This window comes from Adiantum capillus-veneris, chromosome 19 (genome assembly GCF_014529385.1).
Source record: "Adiantum capillus-veneris isolate H3 chromosome 19, ASM1452938v2, whole genome shotgun sequence".
NCBI lineage: Eukaryota > Viridiplantae > Streptophyta > Polypodiopsida > Polypodiales > Pteridaceae > Adiantum > Adiantum capillus-veneris.
The window spans coordinates 115562360-115586252 of record NC_140949.1 but is presented as its reverse complement, the minus strand read 5'-3'; the positions used below and the strand labels follow the sequence as shown (position 1 = coordinate 115586252).

The 23893-nt window shown below is 44.0% G+C and overlaps 1 protein-coding gene across 1 annotated transcript; it reads right to left on the bottom strand.

Moving 5' to 3' along the window:
• Positions 1-903: 903 nt before the first annotated feature.
• On the bottom strand, positions 904-20902 carry LOC147434706 (E3 ubiquitin-protein ligase At4g11680-like). Its single transcript, XM_086491154.1, has 5 exons — positions 20022-20902; positions 3495-3608; positions 3254-3386; positions 1761-1931; positions 904-1338 (listed from the first exon to the last, which is right to left on the bottom strand). Exons 1-5 carry the CDS (start codon positions 20597-20599, stop codon positions 1186-1188), a joined length of 1149 nt encoding a protein of 382 aa, XP_086347280.1. The 5' UTR covers positions 20600-20902; the 3' UTR covers positions 904-1185.
• Between the last annotated feature and the right edge of the window lie 2991 nt (positions 20903-23893).

Genomic DNA, 23893 nt, shown 5'->3' with positions numbered 1-23893 from the left:
CACTTTCTCATGTTGGGTCATAAACCCATGGTATACAGTATCGTGTATGGTCTCACTTGCATTGCTCAAACCAGGTTCTTTAGGAGATTCTTGTACAACCACCAAAAACTCCATATGTGACGGCATTCACAACCTCTCTACATATGTGCCTACATAGGTTACTGTCCCTCATTTCCTCGAGTGAAACTTATCTAGGGCTTATTATTTTCACTCTGATGATATCGTTGCCAATAGTACTATCTCTTTATAAATGCAAAATTGGTCTACCCTGCTTCAACCGATATCTTTTTAAAACCTCCGCAAGAACTTTGAATTACACCAGCCAACTACAAGGGATAGATCTATGTGCATCCCTCCTTCCACACTTATACGAATAGCCTACAGCCCGATGCAATAATGTGCTGGCGAAGAGTTGCAAGGGTTTATCTAATAATCAAAAGAGAAGAGAACTTTTAACATCATAGGAACAATTCCAAGAGACAACGTAGATCTATCTGAGCAGTCTTGGCCTCAAGTTCGAAGCTATACTGCATTCTGTGACAGACGCGCACATGCACTTGCGCACACAATGTCTGCATATTGAGTTTTTGATATCCAAGACAGTTAGATTGATGGAGCATATGCAACACTGCATACAGAAAGAAAACATATAATAAATTGGTCGAATTGGAAAGAAAATTTCCGTGTGTTACCTGCATGTTTACTGATATACAACTAGATGATTCAGACAAAAATAGTTAGGAAAAAGAAAAACCAATGTCATATCGAAATACAGAGCAAAAAGAGCTCATGAACTATATTCAGGTCAACAAGACTGCTACGCTGTATTTTTAATACATGTTACATCCAAAGGCTTTGCCCTGACAAACCCGAAAAAGCTTCACATTGTATGTGTCACAAAAATGGCCAAAAGAAAATCGATATTGAATTTTCTGAAAGAGGGGCACTATGAACCAACTACAAAAGGTGAGTTGTGAGGCCTTAAAAATACAACCCCTATCGAAGGGCAGGAATTCCATACAAAATAAGTTACATTGAGGATGACTGGATCGTCTCTTAAAGATGACAACGCGTCCTCACTCACACAGAGTTTATTTTGAGTGTGGCGCTCAAGATCTTTAGGAAAAAGCAGTAAGCTTTGCACAAATGCATGGGTGACGGGTACCTGATATTTTCTTCATGCTTCTAGCTGTCACTCAAGACGTTGAATTTGCAAAGAGGACACGTTGAGTTCATTCGAAGCCATCGATCTATACATGCACAATGAAAGTGATGACTACATTGGAGCTCCCGAATCTCAACCCCATCATCATATGACGAAAGACATATACAACATTCCTGCCAAAAAGAGGTGCAGAATAAATTCAAGCTCCACAGCATTTAGGCGATTGGAACCAATATTATGTGCTTAATGTAACGGCAAAGTTTCTTTGAATGTAAATCCATCCACAATTGTGCCTCCTATGCCATTGAATCTACAATCCTAAGATGATTCCGTATTAAATAAGAAGCGGTTAATGGTTAAAATGCATAAGAATCTAAATTATCTGCAAAAGCAAGGTTTGCAGAGTCATTTGCCGCTTCAACAGATTCATTGTCCACAAGCAAGTAAAATGATCGACATTTTGGCACAAAGAGGAGAGGCAGGCACGAAGGGTAAAATCTTGTTTCTATGCACCAAAGAGATGCTCTCAAATGCAGCAGTGATAAATTTGAAACATGGAAAAAATGCAGATATACGAGACTTCCTTATACTTTACCGTGTCTTCCGCAGGCAGAGCACGTTCCTCTTTGGCTCCTGGTGTACTACCAAGAATACTCATTACTCCTCCAAAAGGGCCTGCACAGTCTTCTCCTGCTTTGCTGAAGCTTCCGCTGCGTCGAAACTTGTACTTTGGCAGCATGTTGATCTCTTGCTCTGACGCACCTTCCTGTCAAAGCAATCAACATGTTAGACTCTGGTGCAAACATGCACAGGATCCAAGCACAGATCACCAATCAGATTGTTGGTATAACTTTAAGGCCAGAATGCTTTTCTTGATTTGAATGAATGATAAGCCCCTCTTTTTCCATACATAGGTGCCACACGGATGCATCTACAATCTCCCTTCCAACGATACTATCAATAGGCCACATGCCATCATGCCCACGCTCAAGTGTACCTTCAATTTCCTCACAACCACCAGGGTGGAATGCATACTGAACAGCAGAGGGACCCTCCTCTTATGATCCACTCAAGAAGAAGAAATCGGTATTTGAATGCTCACAACATGAACATGCCAAATGAACATAGGCGTTCCTTTGACCTTTTGGATAACAACCTTTTGCATGAGAAGCTCAAGTCTTTAATCTAGAATTGCTCATTTGAGGTGAGTAATGGGTATTAACCGTACAGAGTTGAGAATAAAGCTTTCACTAAATATATTGAAGCTGACAGGTGATGCATGATTGAGGACACGCTACTCTTAATGCTGGAACTTTGCTGATGTTTATGTGTAGATCCATCAGTTGCCCAAAATATGCACTTGGGATCAGCACTGAGACTCCAAACCCACACAGATGGAACAATTGACCTCCAAGTTAAGCCTCTCCATCTAAGAAGCACTTGACATCATCATTTGAAGCATTCTGCAACTTGCAGTGAAGGGCAAGATGCAATTCCTGTGACAGTTGCCTATGTACAGGGCCAATGGGAGGCAAAAAATTCCCCAAACCCCAGCACTCCATGATCCTACTCGCTGAAGTTATTCTTTTCCTTTTAAGTTAGAATAATGTGAAATCTCTGTTGCGGCAGCTATTGAGAAGGCCAAAGCAAAAATCATGGGCCATCCTGCTATGATAGACCCCTTGTACTTGTACAATAAGTTTCCATGTTACAATGTATGCAATAAATCTTTTATGGCATGCTTAGAAATGGATTAGAGCTTAGCATGATAACATGCAGGTTGGAGTGGTACTAGGTTGTCTGGAACTATGTTACAGGTCAACTAATTCTCAAGTTAGAAGGCATTCACCTAAAAGTAGAGAACTAATCTTGTTCCCTGCTTCAAAGATGGCACTCAAAAATGCATCTGCCACACCCTTTAACCACAAGCTCTAGCAACCTTATATAATCAGTCCCAGAAGCCAAAAACTTACATACTGATCATGACGACTTAACGGGCCCATTGATAGGCTTTAAAACCGTGATTGGGAGAAGGAAAAAACACACCAACTCACATATGAATAAATTTAACTGTGAGCTCCGCATTACCTGTTCAGCTACTGCATACATAAGGGCTATGATGCAGGGTAGACAGCAGCAGAGAGCAACCCCAATAATGCAGGCCAAGGATACACAGAATACCACAAAAAAGACGTCGAATGCAAGAAATGCTGCACAAAGCCTGTTAAGCAAGTTAAAAAGATCAGCACCTGGCAAAAACAACAAGCCAAGTGAAGCACCACTTGAGATGTATGTCCTGCAAAGGCTAAAAACACAACAAGGATTGTACCAGAATAACAAAGGGGCATTTTGCGATTGATTCCCTGTCGTGCTCCAGTAAAAGCCGAGAACCCACCATACAAAAGAAAATGATGTGTTGGCAGATTCTATCCGTTTAGCAGCACTGCACCCAGGTTGAGAATGGTAAATTAGAACCAGCAAGTTACCCGAACAAAAGCCTCAAAACCAGAAGCTCAAAAACATGCTAATCAAATGACATTATTTGTTGAAAAAATCTAAGGAGGATTCAAATAAAAAACTGCGACAAATACTGCAAGCAACAACTGAACAGAGTTACCTATTTTGATATTGTGTTTCATGTGATTACGGCTTCAAAGGATGGCCATAATATTAAATAGAGTCGCTATTGGCGTAGTGGAGTGGTAAATGCCATTGGCCCATTCTAACAAGAAAAGGTTTGGGATTTTTCAAGTTTTGGTACGAAACGTTTGGTCCATCGGTTAACTAACATCAAAGTTTCATAATTTTTTCATACATAAACATAAGAAGATGACATAGACCTTGTAATTGTACTACTCCCTTAAGTGCACGTCGAATCAGCAGGTTGAATCTGGTGCACTACGTGCTGCACAAGAGGAGCCGCTCCACTCCCTTGTCACAGATTGCATAGGTTGAATAAAGTCACTAATTTCTCCATTGATTTCAGGGACACTGACAAGCTAAAAGTATTCTACAGAATGACTATGAAAAGATGTACATTAAATTGGAAATTTCCTAGATTGAACTTGTTTACATGAGCTCTTTCATGTGTGTAATGTTTTTGTATATGTGGAGAAGATGAAATGTCCGCAACATTTTGCTTGATGATTGATATGATGAATTTAGTGCATCTAGACATCTACTAGAAATCGTTGAGATCTGGATGTGATGGTTAAGATAAGACATGATTGTAATAGTGCCTCAAGAGTTCTATCTAGATGAGATGACTGAATAGTAACCTATGTGCACCAACAATTCTGGACTAGATGAGATGACTAGATTGATTGTTTGCATCCAAGTGTTCAATGTGAGCTAAGTGGTTGATTTGTGGGATACATGCTTTGTAAACAACCTGCCTTGTGCGGATGGTCATTGCCATGTCTGCATGAAACGTGAGAAAGAATGTGAATCTGATAGTGAAAAGATTTAGAAGATCAAGACATCAGTGAGTAAATCAACGCGGTCTGGGTGTGATTCTTATCTGAGATCTCGACGAAGATGCGATGTGATTTTTCAGTGACTGGTGTCTTTGTGCAAGTGCAAGATGTGTGCAATCTACTAGGTAGGAGTATAGAGTCGGTGTCTACTGAGCTAGTTTTTGTCCTTTGTCTGTTTTGCAAGCATAATCAAGGGCGATTGCTCTTCTTTCAAGAGGGGGTATGTGTTATGTCCCGCTCTTAGGAGAGGGGATCTAGCCCAGACACCGTCGGGATGGGCGTCCAGTGTCCGGGCGGACGTAGTGTGAACACGGCCAGTGTGGCCGGCCATTATTATAAAAGGGAGGCCAAGGCCTCATTTACAATTATCGACCCCCTGTAACAAACTGCTGACATGTCAAAGCCTAAAGAATGGAGCCAACTTACAGATGTGGCCGAGGGGCCTAAACTGTAACAAAGTGATGACGGGGCTGCCTGAGAGCAGAAACCTTAACCCTAATTTCTGCCAAAAACCTTAACTGCTGAAACCCTAATTCTGGAAACCCTAACCCTAAAACCTGCAAACCCTAATTCTGAAAACCCTAACCCTAATTCTGCTGCCAGAAACCCTAAAACTGTAGAAACCTTAACCCTAATCCTAAGGGCAACAGGGAGATTTCCGCGTTTTGCGTTGGCTGATGACGTGGCAGCTGTACGGATTTCCGTGATTTACGCTGGCAGTTTTTTGGCTTTGCTTTTGGACTAGATGCTTTTGAGTTTTAAGGCTTTTCACTATAATTGCTTTTTAGGCCAAGGGCCTTTAAATATGAGGTTAGGGCTCATTCTCTGGCATGCTTCCTGGAGAAGGTGCAGAGTCTAGAGTACCAGCTTGTATTGAGTTGATGCAATATAAAGAAAAACCGAAAAGGGCGCCAAGGTTTGGGGCCAATACTCTCTGGGGTGGAATTCTGCCACTCCGTGTCACGTGTCTTCTCTCTCTTTTAGTTCAGTTGTTATTGAAGTGCTAAAAGTCTGTTCAGTCTGCTCTTTTCTTTTGTCACGTGGTGCCCGCCTTGTGACACCCCCACTGGCAGAGTGCCAATGGTTAGCCCGCGAGGCTAGGAGTGCGCGAGGTCACCTCGAGGAGGTGAGGCCGGGTCGTATGGGACGCTCGGTCTTACAGGTGCACGCCTACGTCCTCAGACGCTGGCCCCAGCACGGGGGGAGCTGTCGGATGGTGGCTATGGTCGGGTGGTTCGTCCGATGCGTGTTTGTAGGCGGTCCGTGTAGCCGGGAGATCCACTCTCGTCGTTCGTTTCATGGTATTAGAGCCGGCTTGGCTGCACGAAGGACCGTGTGCATAGCTACAGGCTGGTTAGAGTCGGATAATCACTATTTCATGCAAGTTTTGATGAAGTAACCATTTAATCGATTATTTTCTTCTCATGAGCATGTTTGCAGGTGAAATTTAATGTGTTTTCTGCTGATTTTTTATAAAATTCAGCCATCTAGCAGGTGGAAGTGCTGAAAATCAGAGGATTTTTACTGAATTTACTGGTTTTCGATGAAAATCAGTGTCTATCATTCACTTGCTGGTTTTAGATTAAAATTCAGCATACAATATCTTTTCAAATCTCTCTCTGTAATGCTCCTTTGTGCTAAGTGCAGAGAGAGAGAGAGAGAGAGAGAGAGAGAGTCACCTCCTGGACTATGAGTGGTCGCTCTTCTGTTAGCGCTGAGGCTGTAGAAAAGAAGCGTGACAAGCTGGCTGTCCAACGCGGCTCCAAACTGGCGCTCGTGAGCGTGGTGGCCACATGCACGCACGTTGGGTGCACGGGGGGCTGGATTCTTCTCCACATGTCCACACCTTACCGCTGAATTTTCCCAGCGCTGGATTTTTTTTTTACGCTACCCTCTCTCTTTGTTGCATTTTATAAGTGACCTCTTTAAAACTTGGCTAAGTGATTTTTTTAAAAAGTGGCCAGGTCACTTGGGGTTTTTTCAAAGCATGGTCTGAAACCTGTGTTTTATTTAAAAAAACCCACTTACAGAAACTTACAAAAGCTTGCAGAAAACTTCATTTTGGCTCTCCTACTCCTCTCTCGAGCCTGCTCTCTCCCACCTGCTCGCGCTCCCGCCATCACCTACTCGCCTTCAGCCGCTCACGTCGACGCGTAGAGCTACTCACAGTACAACTTTTCGCTAGCGAAAAGTGCAGCAAAGGTCCCACTTTCGCGTGAAAACTTCAATTTTCACGGACTTCGCCATGGATTCCTCCAGCTCGGATGTGCAGCGTGATAACGCACCAGGTAATGTTCAAATTCCATTCACGCATGCTCTCTACACATGGATTACAAGTACTTTCCAGAGCTTCGACCAGCGTGTTACCGCTCTGGAAAATACGAACATTCAGACGAACATTCGCTTGGCCTCTCTCGAAGGGGTTGTGCAAGGGCTTAGTTCCCGACTTACCGCTCTGGAAAATACAGCTCAATCCACGACTGCACGAATTTCCGAGGGCGAAACCCATCTCCAGTAATTGCGGACGCAGATTGCTGTTTTTGGGCGTTCACAGGGTGGTTCGGACTGCCACAATTCCGTACAAAACTACAAATTTCTCGGGGGAAGAGAAAAAGTGTACGGAATTAACTGTAAATAATTGGCTACATCAATGGACCACGTATTTTGACCTCCATGGGGAGCATGATGAACGGAGGATTCAGACAATTCCTCTCTATTTGCGCAGTAAGGCGCTTACCATGTGGCGCGACATGACAGAGAAGCCTACGACGCGGCCTGATTTCTGTGTGAAATTCAAGAGGGATTTTGCCAAAATGGATCCTTTCAAAGCTTACGCCAAACTGCAAAGTCTTTCAATGAAAGCTCTATCTTTTGATAAGTATACGACAACTTTCAAAGAGGTGCTCACCTTCTGCAAGGTGGATTCTACGTACGCTGTGCACATGTACCTGCTGGGATTACATGAAGATTACCGTTGGGCGTTAAGCAAGGACAAAGCCCCGACTGACGTCGAGGATACAATGGCGAAGGCCAGGACGTTCCATTTGATAAATGGAGCGAATTATGAGAAGAAAAGAACTGCAGACCATCAATCCGGTGAGGGCGCTTTGAGGAAGCGACCCCGATTCCAGCACAAGTCCAAATCACCGTTGAGATCTTCTCAGGAGAAGAAGAAAGGCAAAAATGCTTCAGTTGCTAATGCAGTGAAGAAGGGGGCTTGCTTTGGATGTGGCCAGACAGGTCACCAAATCAAGGATTGCCCCAAGAAGAAGAAGACATAGAAACCGCAAGGTCGTCCTTCGGTTTAGATTCACGAGATCTCAGGTAACTCTGGTGTCATTCAAGTTAAAATCCATCATCTCAGCGTACTTGTTCTTAACAGTAAGCTTATTCAATCCTTTGTAATCCACGCAGAAGCGCATAGTGTTATCCTTCTTTCAAGAAAGTAACACCGGCGCTCCCCACGGGGATTTACTTGGCCGAACAAAACCCCTGTCGAGATAATCTTTCAGCTGTCGTTGAATCTCATCCTCCTCGGTTTTACTAAACCGATAGGATTGCTTTGAAAAGGGTTGACTACCAGCCATCGACTCAATGCCATGATCTACTCCTCTCGAAGGCGGCAAGCCAGGAGGTAGATCATCAGGAAAAACATCCTTGAAATCAGTCATGATTTCTCGGATAAGGTTGAATTCGTCGGAATCCCCAAGTTCAACAGAAGAACATGAAACATTTTTACGAAATTCAGTGACAGAAGTACCAAGCACTAATGAATCAAACCAAGCAGATGATACACATTGATAAAAGTCAACATCAAAAGACTTTGTATCTTTATACATTTCCAAAGCAGTAACAACTGGTATTGCAAAACCATTTTTTACAGAATGCTGATTACAAAGCGACAAAGATACATGAGGCATGTCCTACTTAACAAAAACAAGAGAGTGATGTACATATCTATATACAATGAGTCTTGTTTATCATAAAACCATGGAATTCCTAAAATAACATTTGCTCTATCCAGGCGCACGATGTGGAAATCCAGGTTCTCTTTGTAATCAGCTAGCTCGAGCGACAAATCTGGAACCATCCGATTCCATATGTCTGTACCCTTGCTACGAGCCATCTTCACGCGATACTCATGGTCACTGTCCCACGTCCGTAGGCTCAGTTTCTACACCAATTTTTCATCCACAAAATTGTGTGAGCTTCCATTATTAAGGAGTACGGTCACGTCGTGACCATTGATCTTCCCGGGGAAACGAAAAAGATCGTGCTTACCAAACACTTTGGTGCTAAAAGTACAATTAGTGCATGAACTGTGCGCTAGATGATGGATCTCAATTGGAAGATTTTCCTAAGACAGGTTTTCATACGCGTTATGGTCACTACGAGTTTTTGGTCTTGCCTTTTGGTTTGACCAATGCTCCAGCTATGTTTCAGCAAATGATGAATGATCTGCTGAGAACGTTTCTAGGCAACTTCGTTGTTGTATTTCTTGATGACATCTTGATCTACAGCCGAACTTTGTCTGAGCACTTAGCGCATATACGCGCTGTTTTTGAAGTACTGAGAACTAAGAAGCTTTATGCTAAGGCTTCCAAGTGTTATTCTTCAAGAAAGAGCTTATGTACTTGGGTCACATCATTACTCGGAATTCGCGTTGATCCTGAAAAGTTGGATAAAGTGCGAAATTGGCCCATTCTGAAGAATATACGCCAAGTAAAGTCTTTTTTAGGCTTTACTGGATTCTTTCACAAGTTTATCAAGGATTACTCTAAAGTTGCTGCTACGTTTACGCAACTTTTAAAAGAAGGGGTGAAAGGGCCGAGGACTTCGGGTCCTCATCGTAAAGGTAACCCCCCTGTTGTCTAGAATGAGTGTCTCGACGACAGCTTTCAGACACTAAAGCACTTGGTAACTACTGCGCCAATATTGCCCATTGTGGATCCTAGCAAATCGTTTGTGGTTGAAACGGATGCTAGTGATTATGCTATTGGTGCGGCATTATTCCAGGATGGACATCCTGTTGCATTTGAAAGTAAGAAACTTTCTGACGCTGAGATGCGTTATCCAACGTATGAGAAGGAGCTTTACGCCATAGTCCACGCCCTGAGGAAATGGCGGCACTACTTATATGGCTTTACGTTTGTTGCATGGACAGATCATCACACCTTGCGCTATATCTGTGATCAGGGTGATCTCAGAGGCCGGAAGGCTAGATGGATTGAGCTTATGCAAGAGTTTGACTTTGAGATCCGTTATAGAAAAGGATCCAGCAATCGAGTTGCCGATGCGCTCAGCAGGATTCCTGAGGTTAATGCCTTGTCTATGGCTGAAATCTCGACCGATTTCTATCTCTCTCTCCGAGGGCTATGTTATTCTGATAGCCATTTTGGTAAGATATGGAACGAGGTCAAAGCGGGGCATGACTCGCGTACAGGCTTGGGTGATCCGGAGACCCAAGTGAGTCGTGCTGGAGAGAAGAGACAGCGACAATATTCCATTAGAGGTGGACTATTGTTCAAAACTGGTAAAGTCTGTGTGCCGGAAATCGATGAGATTCGACAAAGGATTTTGTGCGAATGCCATGATGTTCCTAGCGCTGGGCACCCAGGTATCCAGAGAACTTTGGCTTTGGTCAAGCGATATTTCTATTGGCCAAGAATGCGCTCTTACATAGAGAGCTATGTGAAGAGATGCGCTCAGTGTCTCCATTGGAAATCCCAAATGCCAAGTGGCAGAGTATTTCCATGGACTTTATCGTTGGTATGCCAAATACTAGTCGGGGCAATGACGCGATTTGGATTGTGGTCGATAGACTCACGAAAATGGCGAAGTTTATACCAACGAAGTCAACAGTAAAAAGCCATGAGCTGGCGGTTTTATTTGTCGATCAGCTTTATAAGCTGGTCTGCCAGAGGGTATCGTCAATGATCGAGATACTAAGTTCATTGGCCGATTTTGGCGAGATGTGTTCGCTCATCTTCAGACAAAGTTGAGTATGTCGTCTTCTGACCATCTTGAGTCCGACGGACAAACTGAGAGGATGAATCAGGCGTTAGAGGACATGTTAAGAGCCTATGTCTCTCACAGGCAGTCTGATTGGGAAAGGTATCTTCCACAGTTAGAGTTTGCTTATAATAGTAGCAAGCATTCTGCTACTGGATTTAACCCGTTCATGCTGATGTATGGATTTGAGCCTAAATCCCCAATTGCTATTGGCTTAGAGAAATTCAAGGAACGCCAAGCTCGTGATTTCCTGTATGACATGCAAGAAATGCTCGAATTGGCTAAAGATAGTAAAAGAATGGCTCGTGATCAAGTCGCTACTTATGCTAATCAAAAGAGATCTCCAAGGACTCTTGATGTGGGACAATGGGTCTATCTAAAGATACCCAAGGATTCCAAGACTATGCGAACAAGAAAGTATTATAAGCTTTTAGCTAGATATTGTGGTCCGTTCTTGATCACAAAGAAAATTGGCCAAGTTGCCTACAAACTGGCTCTTCCTTCGGATGTTAGCGTACATCCAGTCTTTCATGTCAGCCGCCTTAAAGTGAAATTGGGCAAAGCCGATGATGTTGTGCCTATCGAGGAAAATGTATGGCAAGATATGCAAACTGAGTATATTCCTCGAGAACCAGAGGCAGTCTTAGATCATCGTACCCGTCATTCGTGCCAAAAGGCTTATGACAAGTACTTAATTAAATGGAAGGGTCAATCTGAAAGGTTTGCTACTTGGGAACCAGTTAGAGCTCTCAAAGCTCAGTATCCCCACTTCATTGATGAGGACATCAATGGTTCTAAGGGGAGAAGTATGTTATGTACCGCTCTTAGGAGAAGGGATCTAGCCCAGACGTTGTCAGGATGGGCGTCCAGTGTCTGGGCGGATGTAGTGTGAACATGGCCAGTGTAGCCGGCCATTATTATAAAAGGGAGGCCAAGGCCTCATTTACAGTTATCGACCCCCACTGGCAGAGTGCCAATGGTTAGCCCGCGAGGATAGGAGTGCGCGAGGTCACCTCGAGGAGGTGAGGCCGGGTGGTATGGGACGCTCGGTCTTACAGGTGCACGCCTACATCCTCGGACCCTGGCCCCAGCACGGGGGGACCTGCCGGATGGTGGATATGGTCGGGTGGTTTGTCCGACGCGTGCCTGTAGGCGGTCCGTGTAGCCGGGAGATCCACTCTCGTCGTTCGTTTCAGTATGTCAGAAATGTGATGACGTGGCCTTCCAATGAAAGAGGAACTGTTTAAAGTGCTCGAAAGTGGTCGAAAAGAAGTGGGACCAATTTGAAACCTCAAAATAAATGGCATGGCACTTGTATGGACATCCCAGAATTCGCGGCAAATCCTAGGCGATTTTTAGGAAACAGCTTTTTTGGTGCCAGTTTTTCATATCTGATGATTCTCGCTCTCTCTCTCTCTCTCTCTCTCTCTCTCTCTCTCTCTCTCTCTCTCTCTCTCTCTCTCTCACACACACACACAATTTTCTCTTAAGCCTAGGCTTGCCTTCTCCTCTCTCTCTCTCTCCCTCGTGTTCCCTTGTCACCACACCTTTCGATGCACTTTGACATGGTATCCAAGGCTAGGCTTGCCGATGCCTATTGGATCCGGAGCACGAGGAGTGCCTGTTGGAGGCTGCGTTTTTCAGCTAGTAGGAAGGTCATGGGACCCGACATTTGGTGTCGACCTCGTCGTCATCGTCGTCGTCATGGAACCCAGCAATACCTCGTCGTCATTGTCGTCGTCGACATAGAACCCAGCAGTACCTCCTCGTCGTCGACAAAGAACCCATCAGTACCTCGTCGTCGTCGTCGACACGCTGATGCAATGGGTGGCAAAATTGTTGGACAGCCACTGTGCTTGAGAGGATCCGAGCAATACTTGCTCTGGCAACAGAGCAAGGGAGCCCTTGAGGGTTTGGGACCCGACATTTGGTGTTGATCTCGTCGTCGTCATAATCGTCAACATAGAACCCAGTAGTACCTCATCGTCGTCATTGTCATCGTCGTCGACATAGAACCCATCATGCTGTTGTCGTCGTCGTTGTTGTCGACACGAGTTCTATGTCGACAATGATGACGAGGACGAGGTATTGCTGGGTTCTATGTCGACGATGACGACGATGATGGCGAGGTACTGATGAATTCTATATCGATGACGACGACGACGAGGTCGACACTAAATGTCGAGTCCCAAACCCTCAAGGGCCCCCTTGCTCTGTGGCCAAAGCAAGTATTGCTCTGCTCCTCTCAAGCACAGTGGCTGTCCAGCAATTTTGCCCCCCATTGCATCAGCGTTATCAGCCTTAGCACCTCGTCGTCAATCTCAACTTCCGAATCACAACTTGAGAGACTACCTCTCTCTGATCCGTGCATCTACTTCCCAAACTCGGGTACGAAACCTTTGATCTGGCTCTAGTTCCTCAGAGCGCTTTCTCCTACAGAGGCTCATGTCTTCCTCCGCTCCTACTCCCTCGTGAAGAGGAAGTACACCTGTAAATACACACAAACACGAGACAACAATTCGAATGGCGAATCCACAATTGATACCTCTCGCTCTTTGCACGGGAAAAGGCGACCTTGCTTCGTAGTCTCGCGATTTGTTGCGTCTTCTGACGGCAGAGTCTCCTCTTACTAGCGTTGGCAACTCCTCCTCTGAGAGAGGGCATGTGATGCTTTTATAGCTCCCTGGCCACTACAGGAATAGCTGAGCGCAGGCTGCCCGCGTAGAGATCGTGGCAGTTTCTTTTTTTTTTTGGCTTTTCCGCTAGAAAGAGAGAGAGAGAGAGAGAGAGAGAGAGAGAGAGAGAGAGAGAGAGAGAGAGAGAGAGAGAGAGAGAGAGAACGTTGGCTAGTTTTTGCTGCTTTATTTTCCAGGTGGCTGTCCACTTATTAAGTGGGCGGCCGACATATTTTAAAAATAGTCTGAATCTGCCCAAAAACTCAATAAAACCTTGCTTTCATAGCACTTCCCAAGCGTCCCTAGATGCAATCACATGCACAATTGCAATGCAGACGTAGACTTCCTTGCGAGAAAGCATCTGCTTTCCCAAAAAGCAACCTGCTTTCTCAGAAAGCAATTGTATTTCCTCAAAGTTTCCTCTGAACCCATCTTCATTCAAGTGCTTGTTCATCCTTGTGCACAATTCTAACACAGTTCGGAATTTCCTCCTGACTATGAATATTCCCTTTCCGATGCACCCGTTACCCACCTTGTGACGCATCAAGAATATCCATCACCTAGTCTTTTCCTACCGAACTTATGGTACAATCTCCTTCGCGATGCTCTATGTCACCCATCCTATGACGCATCAGAGATGCCCGTTCCCGGATGGTCGGATACTTCTTCCCAATGCTCCCTGTCACCCATCTAATGTGACGCATCAGAAGTATTCGTTCCTGATGGCCTTACAGGTATTCCCGTTCATAGTGCTCCCGTCATTACTCTGAATGACGCACTAGAAATACTCTGTATATGGATGTCTCCAATGAGAAAAACCCTCTCACTTAAAATTCCAATAATTCATTTAGAATTATTTTTCCTTGGTGTTCCAAGCGAGAAAACCCTCTCGCTTATAAATCCAATAACTCATTTAGAATTATTTTTCTATCAGATAAAGCAAATTTAGCATTATTTTTCTATTCCTAAACCTCTTTTGCATTCGCATTCGCATGCGACAAGCAACGCTTGGAAATACCTCCGAGCACCCTTACCTTTCAGCTTCACCTGCAATGTTTTCACGACAGGACTATTCGAGTGGTAGTACTTGCTTGCAAGACAGAGTCAACATCAAGGCTGGTATTTTGGGACAATAGTAAGCCTACCTAGTAACTCGTGTGATCGGTGTTTACAGCGCAACAAACCTACATCCGTAGTATTCACCAGGCTGGAGGAGTTTTCATCGGCTTATGCATCCTCATGCATCAGAAGCAATCAACATAAGAAGTACAGCAAGAACCCAAAGATAGAAGTTCGGCAGTTGTGCCTCACCTTTAACAGGGGGGGATGTCATGTGCGCACTTCACTTGCGCTACATGGACATGCTTCTGCTACAGTCTAGCATGAGTCATTAGCTTAGGACTGTAGCTTAGGACTGAGCTTGGCACCTTTGTGATCTTAAGTATGAAGTTTTAAATCTTAATTATAGGATTAGCACCACTAATCCTCACAAAGGGTAAATGAAAAGTCACTTAAAATGCACTCTAAGAGTTGGTTCACATGTAGTAAATGCCTAAGTGATAAGATGCGGCCCTGTGCAAGAAAGGGTATGCAACTATGATCGGCCTGGACATGCACGTCCTGTAATCATCTTCCAATAATGAATCCCAAAATTCTTCAGAATCGTCTTCAGAAACTGTCACTTCATAACTTGCAATTGGCATATCATCATCCATCAAAGAATAAAAGAAAGCATAATCATCTTCTGACTCAGAATCTGTAACTATGTCCTTATCTTTGTCTTGTACATGAAGTATCACTTGGAAAAACTTCTTGCTTGAAATCATCTTTGTCTTCCTCAATTGATTCAGGAGAAGTTCATGAATTCAAAAAATCATCAACAATAATTTCGGCATCTGCATCGAAGATCATATTCGTTTCATAATCCACTGTATCATGTCGTTTGACTAGTACACGTGAGGCTTAAATCACTCGTTCCGTATGATAAAACCCGTGTAAAATCAGTTCACGTCCATCTTTGAACAAGTTGATAGTATGTCCTCAAAAGCTAATTGTTGGATCATATTGGAATAACCAATGTTGACCAAGAATTATGTCATAATAAGATAAAGGCGTGACTTCGAAATCTAGTTGGTCTGCATAATTTTGAATATCAAACTGCATTTGTCGAACTGTCTCATCACAAGTTAAAATTGATCCATCTACTAACTCCACATCATATAAGTGAGATGTCTTCAGAGTTGGTATATGAAGCTATTAAACTATCTGAGTGCTAACGAAATTATTTGAGCATCCGCTGTCCACCAAAATATTGATGGAGCGACCATTGAGAGTTCCAAGAAGGCTCAACACTTGCTTTGAGAGGCTCCAAAACTGAAAAATTGCATTGAGCATGCTTCATAAGAATAGTCGTATCCTCTGAGAAATGAATCGTATTGACCACAGATTTTCCTTTATCCTTAGGTGGTTCAGAATTCAAAGATGTTTCCGCGTTGGAATTTCTTTTCAAATTAGATGGATTTGGTTTCTTTGGACATTGATACCATCTATATTCACCACCACAAATTGTACATAATCCATTCTTCTTTGAAGTCGAAGAAGTATTTGACGAAGAGCCTTGTTGAGTATTAGAACAACGATCTTGAGAAAAATCACGTCCTTTACCACGATCAAGTTGAGGAACATTTGAAGAAGATCTTCTTTGAGATTGCTGATCTTGAGAATGGAACCTTGGCGTTGAATAAGGCTCTGTTGCCTGCTGTCCCAATTGAGATTGTTGCTGCAAATTTGGCTATAACTTTCTCTGCGATTGCGCTGTGAAAAGCAAGCGCTATTTGAAGATCTGTCACCAGGGAGAAAATTCCGTGTAGTGCGCCGATTATCGCCAAGACGCTCCACATAGGCTATTGCAGCATCCAAGGTGGTAGGCTTGTATTTGTGCACAATGTCCTTCAGAGCTGGTTCAATCCCATCAATGAAACTGTGTAGTTTATCAGAGGGGCTGAGACTCTCTATCTCTGCAACTCTGTGATGTACGTGGCCAAAAAACCAGTCTGGCCCAGGTGGCGAAGAGAGGACCGGGCATGAAAATCCGCATTGGCAGGTTCGAACACCTTGCGAGTAGAACGCCGGAACTTATCCCAAGAAGGTGTGTCTTTACCATCAGCAACCCGTCGTTGCCACCAAAGAATTGCTGTGTCCTTGAGCAAAGAACTAGCAAGTGCAACTTTTTTACTCTCTACTAAGTCCGTGTTGGACAAGAGACCTCCATTTTGAATAACCATTGGTCCAGCACACGCTTGTCACGGCGACCAATATTGTTAGGTGCAGCGGAATGAATGTTTGCGCTTTGCTCAAGATGAGTGCTCCGAACTGTGCTCAAGGTTCCTTTTGTTCTTATGGAAGGTAGAGCCTTCCGTTCTTAATGAGAGAATGCTATGATCACAAACAAAGTGAATGGACACTCTGCGTGCAAGTGTATGAGACTGAGAGATAGAGAGAGAAGAGAGATACGACACCAGAGACGTTGTAAGACCCTCCTCCGAAGGCCCCACTCTCGTTGGCGAGAGTGGTCTACTTGTGATTGCACAAAGTGGTACAATGATGATGCATGGAAACTGATGCAACTTGGGACTATGCCGGTGACGACGACGGGGATGGCGACGACGACTTAAGGGCTGAAATCTGCGGTCTTCTATCTGCTGTCCATAAAAACGCTATGGCTGAAAATCTGGGACTGTTTCGGGTGGCTGAAAACTGCTGTTTTGGCTGCGTTTTTTAGGGCTGAAAATGACGATCTCTTGCATGCATCTAGTGCTGAATCTACTGTTTTCCTAATAGCTGAAAACGCTGGTCCATCTGCTTCCAATGAGGCTGAAAATGAAAAACGCTGATGTTCCTTGTAGCGTTAGTGAAAATGCTGGTACCTGGGGGATGATAGCGATGAAGCAAAGCTACAAACGCCAGGCTAGGGGTTGATGGCGATGCTACAAAACGCTAGGCTGAATTGTCGGCGATGAGGGGTTGACCAAAACGCCAGGTGCTTGTGAGCGCTAATGGATTCTTGCTGAGAGAGAGGGAGTACCTGTTGCCTGAGGGCTTGTTGTGCTCCTTGCTCATCTTCCAAAGAATGCTAGCTTTGGTTTGCTTATATATTTCCTTACCCAAATTGCCCTACCTACATTTGTTGGGAAGTCACTTAAATTAATAAGTGAAAAATGTCAAAAATAGGAAAAATAGGCTAAATGCACTGGAAAAATCCCCTAACTGATTCTAATGGATTCTGATGGGAATACTGATGATCATGCTGTGTGCAACCAGAGGATAAGCATCTATACCAAGTGACTGGGCATGCACGGTCTACGAATAGACTCACAAAAGTGCCAGATCACTTCTAAATCTAGACTCACTGGACTGACTGAACCCTGATCATGCTGCAGCTTGTCCACGGACACATAGGGTTGGATGTGTCACGTGACAAATATAGGGCTCAGGCAGTTTAATATCCAGTTTCTTCTTCTGTGCAGCATTACAAATTTTATAAAGAAATTGAAGTTCACGATTGTCTACCTCATCTGTTGAATCTAATTCGTTTGGTTCATCCACTGAAGCTTCGGAAGAAGGTGGTGGAGAAGTAGTATTAGTCGTCCGAGAAGTCGTAGGACGACTCTGAGAAGTGTTTTGTGTCTGCACCTAATCCAAGCGAGTGTGGAGTGATGCGAGATTTGTGGAAAGTGTCGCCATCTGTTCCTTGATCATAGCGAGGGCATCCTTCGATTGACCACCTCCGTCCTGAGAATTTGCATCGTTACGCCTCAAAGGGAACTTGAATAGGTGCAGGAGAAGGTTCTAGGACGGGTACTTCGAGAGCGAAAACTATGTTCAGAAACGGGTTCCGGCTCTGAAGTTCGGGAATCCAGAATACTTATCACTTCGAGTACAAGGGAGGTTTTCCGGGAGAACACTGTCCGGATCTCCTCTGTATGAAAAATACGGAATGGGTGTAAGGTGCAACGGAAGTGAATGTTGAACTTTGCTCAAGATGAGTGCTCCGAACTGTGCTCAAGGTTCCTTTTACTTACGGAAGGGAGAGCCTTCCGTTCCTTTAGTGAGAGAGTGCAAATGATCACAAACAAAGTGGATAAACATTGTGAATGAAGGTACTGAGACTAAGAGATAGAGAGAGAAGAATACGACACCAGAATGTTGTCAAACCCTGCTCCGAAGGCCTTACTCTCTATGGCGAGAGCGGTCTACTATTGATTGCACAAATCTCTACAATGCTTAGACTTACCGACGATGTCGATGACGATGAGGACGATGACGAGACAGGCTGAAATCTGAAAACGCTAATGGCTGAAATCTGCAAATCTGGTATCTACTGAATTCTGACTCTATGTCAGTGACAAAGTCAATGATGACGATGCGACGACGACGCGCTGAAAACGCAGATGCTGAAATCTGCGTTTTCCGGGCTGAAATTGTAGACGCTCGTTCATCTGACCGTGCGGCGAGCATCTGCTGTGGGAAGGTGAGATCTGCGAGGTTTGGGACTTCTACTGCGGTGTCTTGATGCTGAAAATGCAAAACGCTAATGCATATGCCGGTTCTGTCGCGATGAATCTGCAAAATGCCGAGGCTGATATGCAAACCAAAAACAGTAGGGCTGAATCTGTGTTGTTCTGCTAACGCTAGGGCTGATCTGTAGTTCTACTGTCGCAGACTGTTGCTAGTTGCAAAACGCTAGGAGATCTTGCAAAGCTGAAAACACTGACTTGTTCCTTGGCTGAAAACGCTATGTGTCTTGCCAGGGGGGGTCTTGCTGAGAAGGTGCACTATTGGATGTCAAGTCCCTGCTGCCTCTTCTGCCAGAAAGTGCTAGCTCCCGTCCTCTCATGCTAGGCTTGCTTTTGGAGGGGTGAGAGGGTGGGTGTGTGAGTGCATGTGGGTATGTGAAGCTTGTCAGGTAAGGTGTTTTTTGTTTGCTTTCTTCCGTTTTGAATTTTCTTTCTGTGGTTCTGGTTTTGTTTTCATGTTTCCCTGTTGTCTTTTGGGTTTGGTTTTTTCTTTTCTCGTCTATTTTATGTTGGGGTCTTGGTGCACTTGGATTGGAGCTCCTCTTATAATTTCGTTCAGTAGATTTCCAGGTGATGCCAATTGCTTCTTCTCGATCATCTTAATCATTGAACCCCAATCATTGTAGAGCTTTGTAGAGAAGAGCTTCAGTGAACTTGAAATGGTGAATGCAAATAGAATATACGCTCACAAACATGGCAAAGAAGACACCACCCTTAGGCTCTCAATAAGAAGGCGATCCTAACAGTAAAACAAATCCTTGAAAAAAGATGCAAATTCACCACTCCTTTCTTCTCTAAATAAAAAATTCCCCTTGATGTGGTCAATAGGTCAAATACTAGTTGCTACAAGTGATTGATCAAAACCTACTACAACAGCATAATCATTATTAAGCCACCTTCCATTGACAACGTTAAAACTCTTTGAAACTCAGCTCCATGCTATTGAACCACCCTTCCATGGCCCAATTCCAGAAAACATACTCTAAAAACTTAATTCTGCGACAATCATTAAACAGCCTTCACTTGGTTTTGAAGCATCAAGATGAGTTTGAGAACAAAGTTCATGGTTTATTCTTATCACATACATGAAGAAACCTTGAAAGTCAATGGTGTGCACCTTATCTGAGAAGCCAATACATCATCATAATTCCGATCATGATCATCATCAACTGGAAACCTATCAGAGTAGAAATCACCTTCGTTGGATGTGTAAGAAGGGGCTTCAGGGTCATTACGGCTCCTGCCATTGCTCCGACGCCTTTTGTACTCAACCCAAACGCATGTCATGTGAATGCAGCACTGTGCTGCATAGCCCAACACCCATATCCTGAGGGGGTTACTGGGTCTCTCTTGTGTGCTCATCAAAAGTACCACTGCGGCAACTATGACAAAAATAAGGTTCCATAGGAAATCCAAAATTACAATGGGCCTGGAATAAGCCCATTCACTTTGCCTTTCCTCAAGCTGTTCTGCAGCTGTCTCTCTCACTAGAACCGAGGGTTCACGCATCAATCTGCGGCCACTTCTTCTCCGTATCAGATTAAACACTGTAGAGATTGTACCTCTTCTTGTTGTAGAGGTCCTTTCAGAAGCATCAGAGTCATCGTTAGTCTCTCCCGAGCTTGTTAGCAAAGGAGATGAATCCATAGATACATCAGAAGTTGAGACATTTTGCGCTTCCTGAGTGCTTGCCATGCCGAGGTCAAGGTACACGATATTAGGGGCAAAGACTCAAAAGTCAACAGAAAAAATGAGGAACCCAATTCGGAATGCAAACGTTCCAAAGTCTTGTATATAGAAAAACAAGCTGATTGTCAAAGTCGTGGTTTCTGCAGGACGGTAGCTGAATTTCTATACGCGCTAGTCGAACAGATAATGCGATGCCGGTCTGCGCGAGGGGCCGAACAGAACCATCAAAGTAAGGGATTTGGATTGATAAAGACAAATAGCATTATTAGTTTGCTTTGTTGGCACTGCCGGCTCATTTTGGATTTAGTGGAATAATAGTACCAGAGTTCGTGTCTCAACTTACAATTGTACCTTTTGGGCCGTTGATGTATGCAATCTCAACATAGTCTCCAGCACCTGGAGACGTTTGTCTCCATATGCTCCATTTCATCAAGAGGACGAGAGAGAGAGTAGAGAGAAAAGGGCAGAATTTTGTTAATTTTGCCATTTTGGCGGAGTTGAGCATCGACGGGCAGCGTTTTCTCTAGCAAACAAAATTTGCACACGCCAGCAAAACATTGTCGCGGGCACTATGTGAATCCGCTCTTATGTAAGATGGTCTTCACATAGGCCTACCAAAATGGAGGGCCGTCTAAATTAGGCTTGGTTCACACTGCCCGAAACACAACATTGTGCAGGCATGTACCACAAAGGTGGCATGCTTCCATCCGCTCAACAAAAGATGGAGAGTTTATGAACTTACCACCAGGATGGGCGGCCTTGCATCCTTGAACGAACAAGATGTCCACATGCTTTTCAACGCCAATTGCGGGCTGGGCTTCGATATCTTGGCCCCCTTACGATGCAGCCGACCAAGTAACCTAGAGTTTGTTGTTGATTCGCTAAGAGGATTGTGTTCGCACATAGCTTGGCAGTGTTGAGCTTCTGATGTGAATGGCATGGCACTCAAAACCGCATTCACTTGGTTCGCACTCTTATGCAATCTGAATGCACCCTTAGAAGGGCCTTTATTCAAAACTAAACCAATTCCATAGGCCAACCTTTAGCAAGTTGGTGGGTGGGCTAGCTTTTTAAATTGCATAGAAGGACAAGAAGTAAACTTGTGATTGTATGTGAAAAGGTAAAGCTGACTTGCACTAGAATAAATGATCGGTGTTAGTTCCCGGTTAGTCTCCGACCGCCCAACACTTAGGCATGGCACATTGGGTTTTACCACCCCAACAACCTCCCACTTAAAGGACAATATGCCTTTAAGTTGGGGTGATAATGTATATATACCTAAAATATAGGTAGATAGTGACCATAATCATTTACCCAATGCCCATGAGAGCTCGACAATGGGCAAACCGCTCTGAAGGTAAGCCTTTTGTTAGAAGATCAGCAGGATTTTCACTCGTGTGAATCTTGGCAAGCTGCAATCACTTGTCTGCAAGCACCTCACGAATGAAGTGATACTTCACATCCATATGCTTTTTCTTTGCATGAAACACTGGATTCTTTGCCATTTGTATAGCACTTTGGCTATCACAATGTAACATAATCATCTCAACAGTGATTCCCAAGTCTCCCACTGTAACATTTAATGGCCTAAAATCTTATGTGTAGCGGAAATTAGCATGAACATAGTGAGCATTTCATTAGAGTTGATTCCTAATGAGAATTACAAGAGTGCTTGGGTGGAGAGAGCAACAAAAAGCATAACACCTAGTTAGATAGCATCGACAATACTTTCAAAAGAGAGAGCAATTAAGCTATTGACAACAGTTGAGGACCGGATTTGCATGGAGCCGGTCCCCCCTCCAAAAGGCTTTGTATTATGGTTTCTCCCATCAAGAGAGACATTGTACAATACAATTCTTTGTGTTCCTTCAAGACGAGCTAGTGCAATGAAGATGGAAGCTTCATACACCAAGCAAAACACTTAATCAAACACAACTTGAATTATCCCCGTTCTCAGACCCAAGACCTCACACACCTTCGAAGATGGTGAGAGCTAGCAGGGTATGAGAGTAGATTGAGAGGAAAAAGAAGTATCTTACGAGAAAGAAGTACATCTCCTCACATAATCACTCATATTAGCATAGCTTAGCTTAGTAATTAGCTTGGTAGAGAAGATGAGCATGCATTGAAGCTTGGCTCTTGGTTGGATTTGCATCCACATGCCAAGAGAGTGTTGATGTAGGCTTCTATCTCACAAGCTTGGAGTAGGTGATGAGCTCTCCATTAAAGCTTGGGAGGAGATAGAGTATTTTCCCTTCACACATGGTCAAGTGTGAGAGTGTGTGTGTCAATGCCAAGCAAAAATCAGCCCCCTCTCTCTCTTGGGCGAGCCCTAGCTGCTAAGTTAGTCTGGCTTTTGCCTCATTGGACCTCCCCAGGTCAAGCCAATAGGGATTAAGCAGCATAAGTGATAGCCTTCTGACATGTGTCCCCCTTTCCCCTTTTGTGAGAGCTTTAGATAATTAAATAATTAAACTAAACTCTCATTGGACCCCTTTGCCTCCTGGCCAATAGGAATCAGGCAAGCCATGGGGCTCCTGAATGCTCATTGGACCCCTTGGGAGACTGCCCAATAGTCTTCTAGGACACTTAATTCTTATTGGTTTCTTTTATTAAATGTTTTTAAATTAATTAAACTAGATTTACTCTAGCCTAATTCTCATTGGTCCACTTCAAGGGTCTTCCAATAGGAATTGGGCATACCTTGTGGGCATCTGGCCTAGGGAGCTGACATGTGTCCCTCATTTACTTTGTGTAAAGGGAGCCTGTGTGTGTGTGTGTGTGGCTTTCTCTCTCATCCCCTAGCTTTGGGGCTCGCCCCCTCCCATGTAGGGATGTAGAAAGACTTTTTGGGCACACACTAAGCATCCAATTTTCCCTAAGGTTGACCTTTGGACACAACCTTTGAATTTTGGAACCTTAGCATTTTGGAAGTCTTAATGGGCTGAACCTTAGGGTCTTTTTAGCCCGTTGTTTCACATGGCTCTTTTGCAGATGGCCCCCCCTTTGGATCCCTATTTTCCCTCCTTTGGATCCCTACTGTGGCCGGTCTGCTAACTTAACCAATATTCTAGCTTTTTCTCCCTTGGCACTTCCCCACATTAAATGATCAGTTTAATATGAGAAAATCATTTAGGAGAATTAGATATTGATTATTATGACACCCACTATCCGACCAAGCCATATAGCTTCCCTGCAAGCTTCTGAAGCTGCAACATATTCAGCCTCTGTAGTAGACAAGCTAACACAATCTTGCAAACGAGATTGCCATGAAACTGCACCTCCAGTGAATTCAAAAAC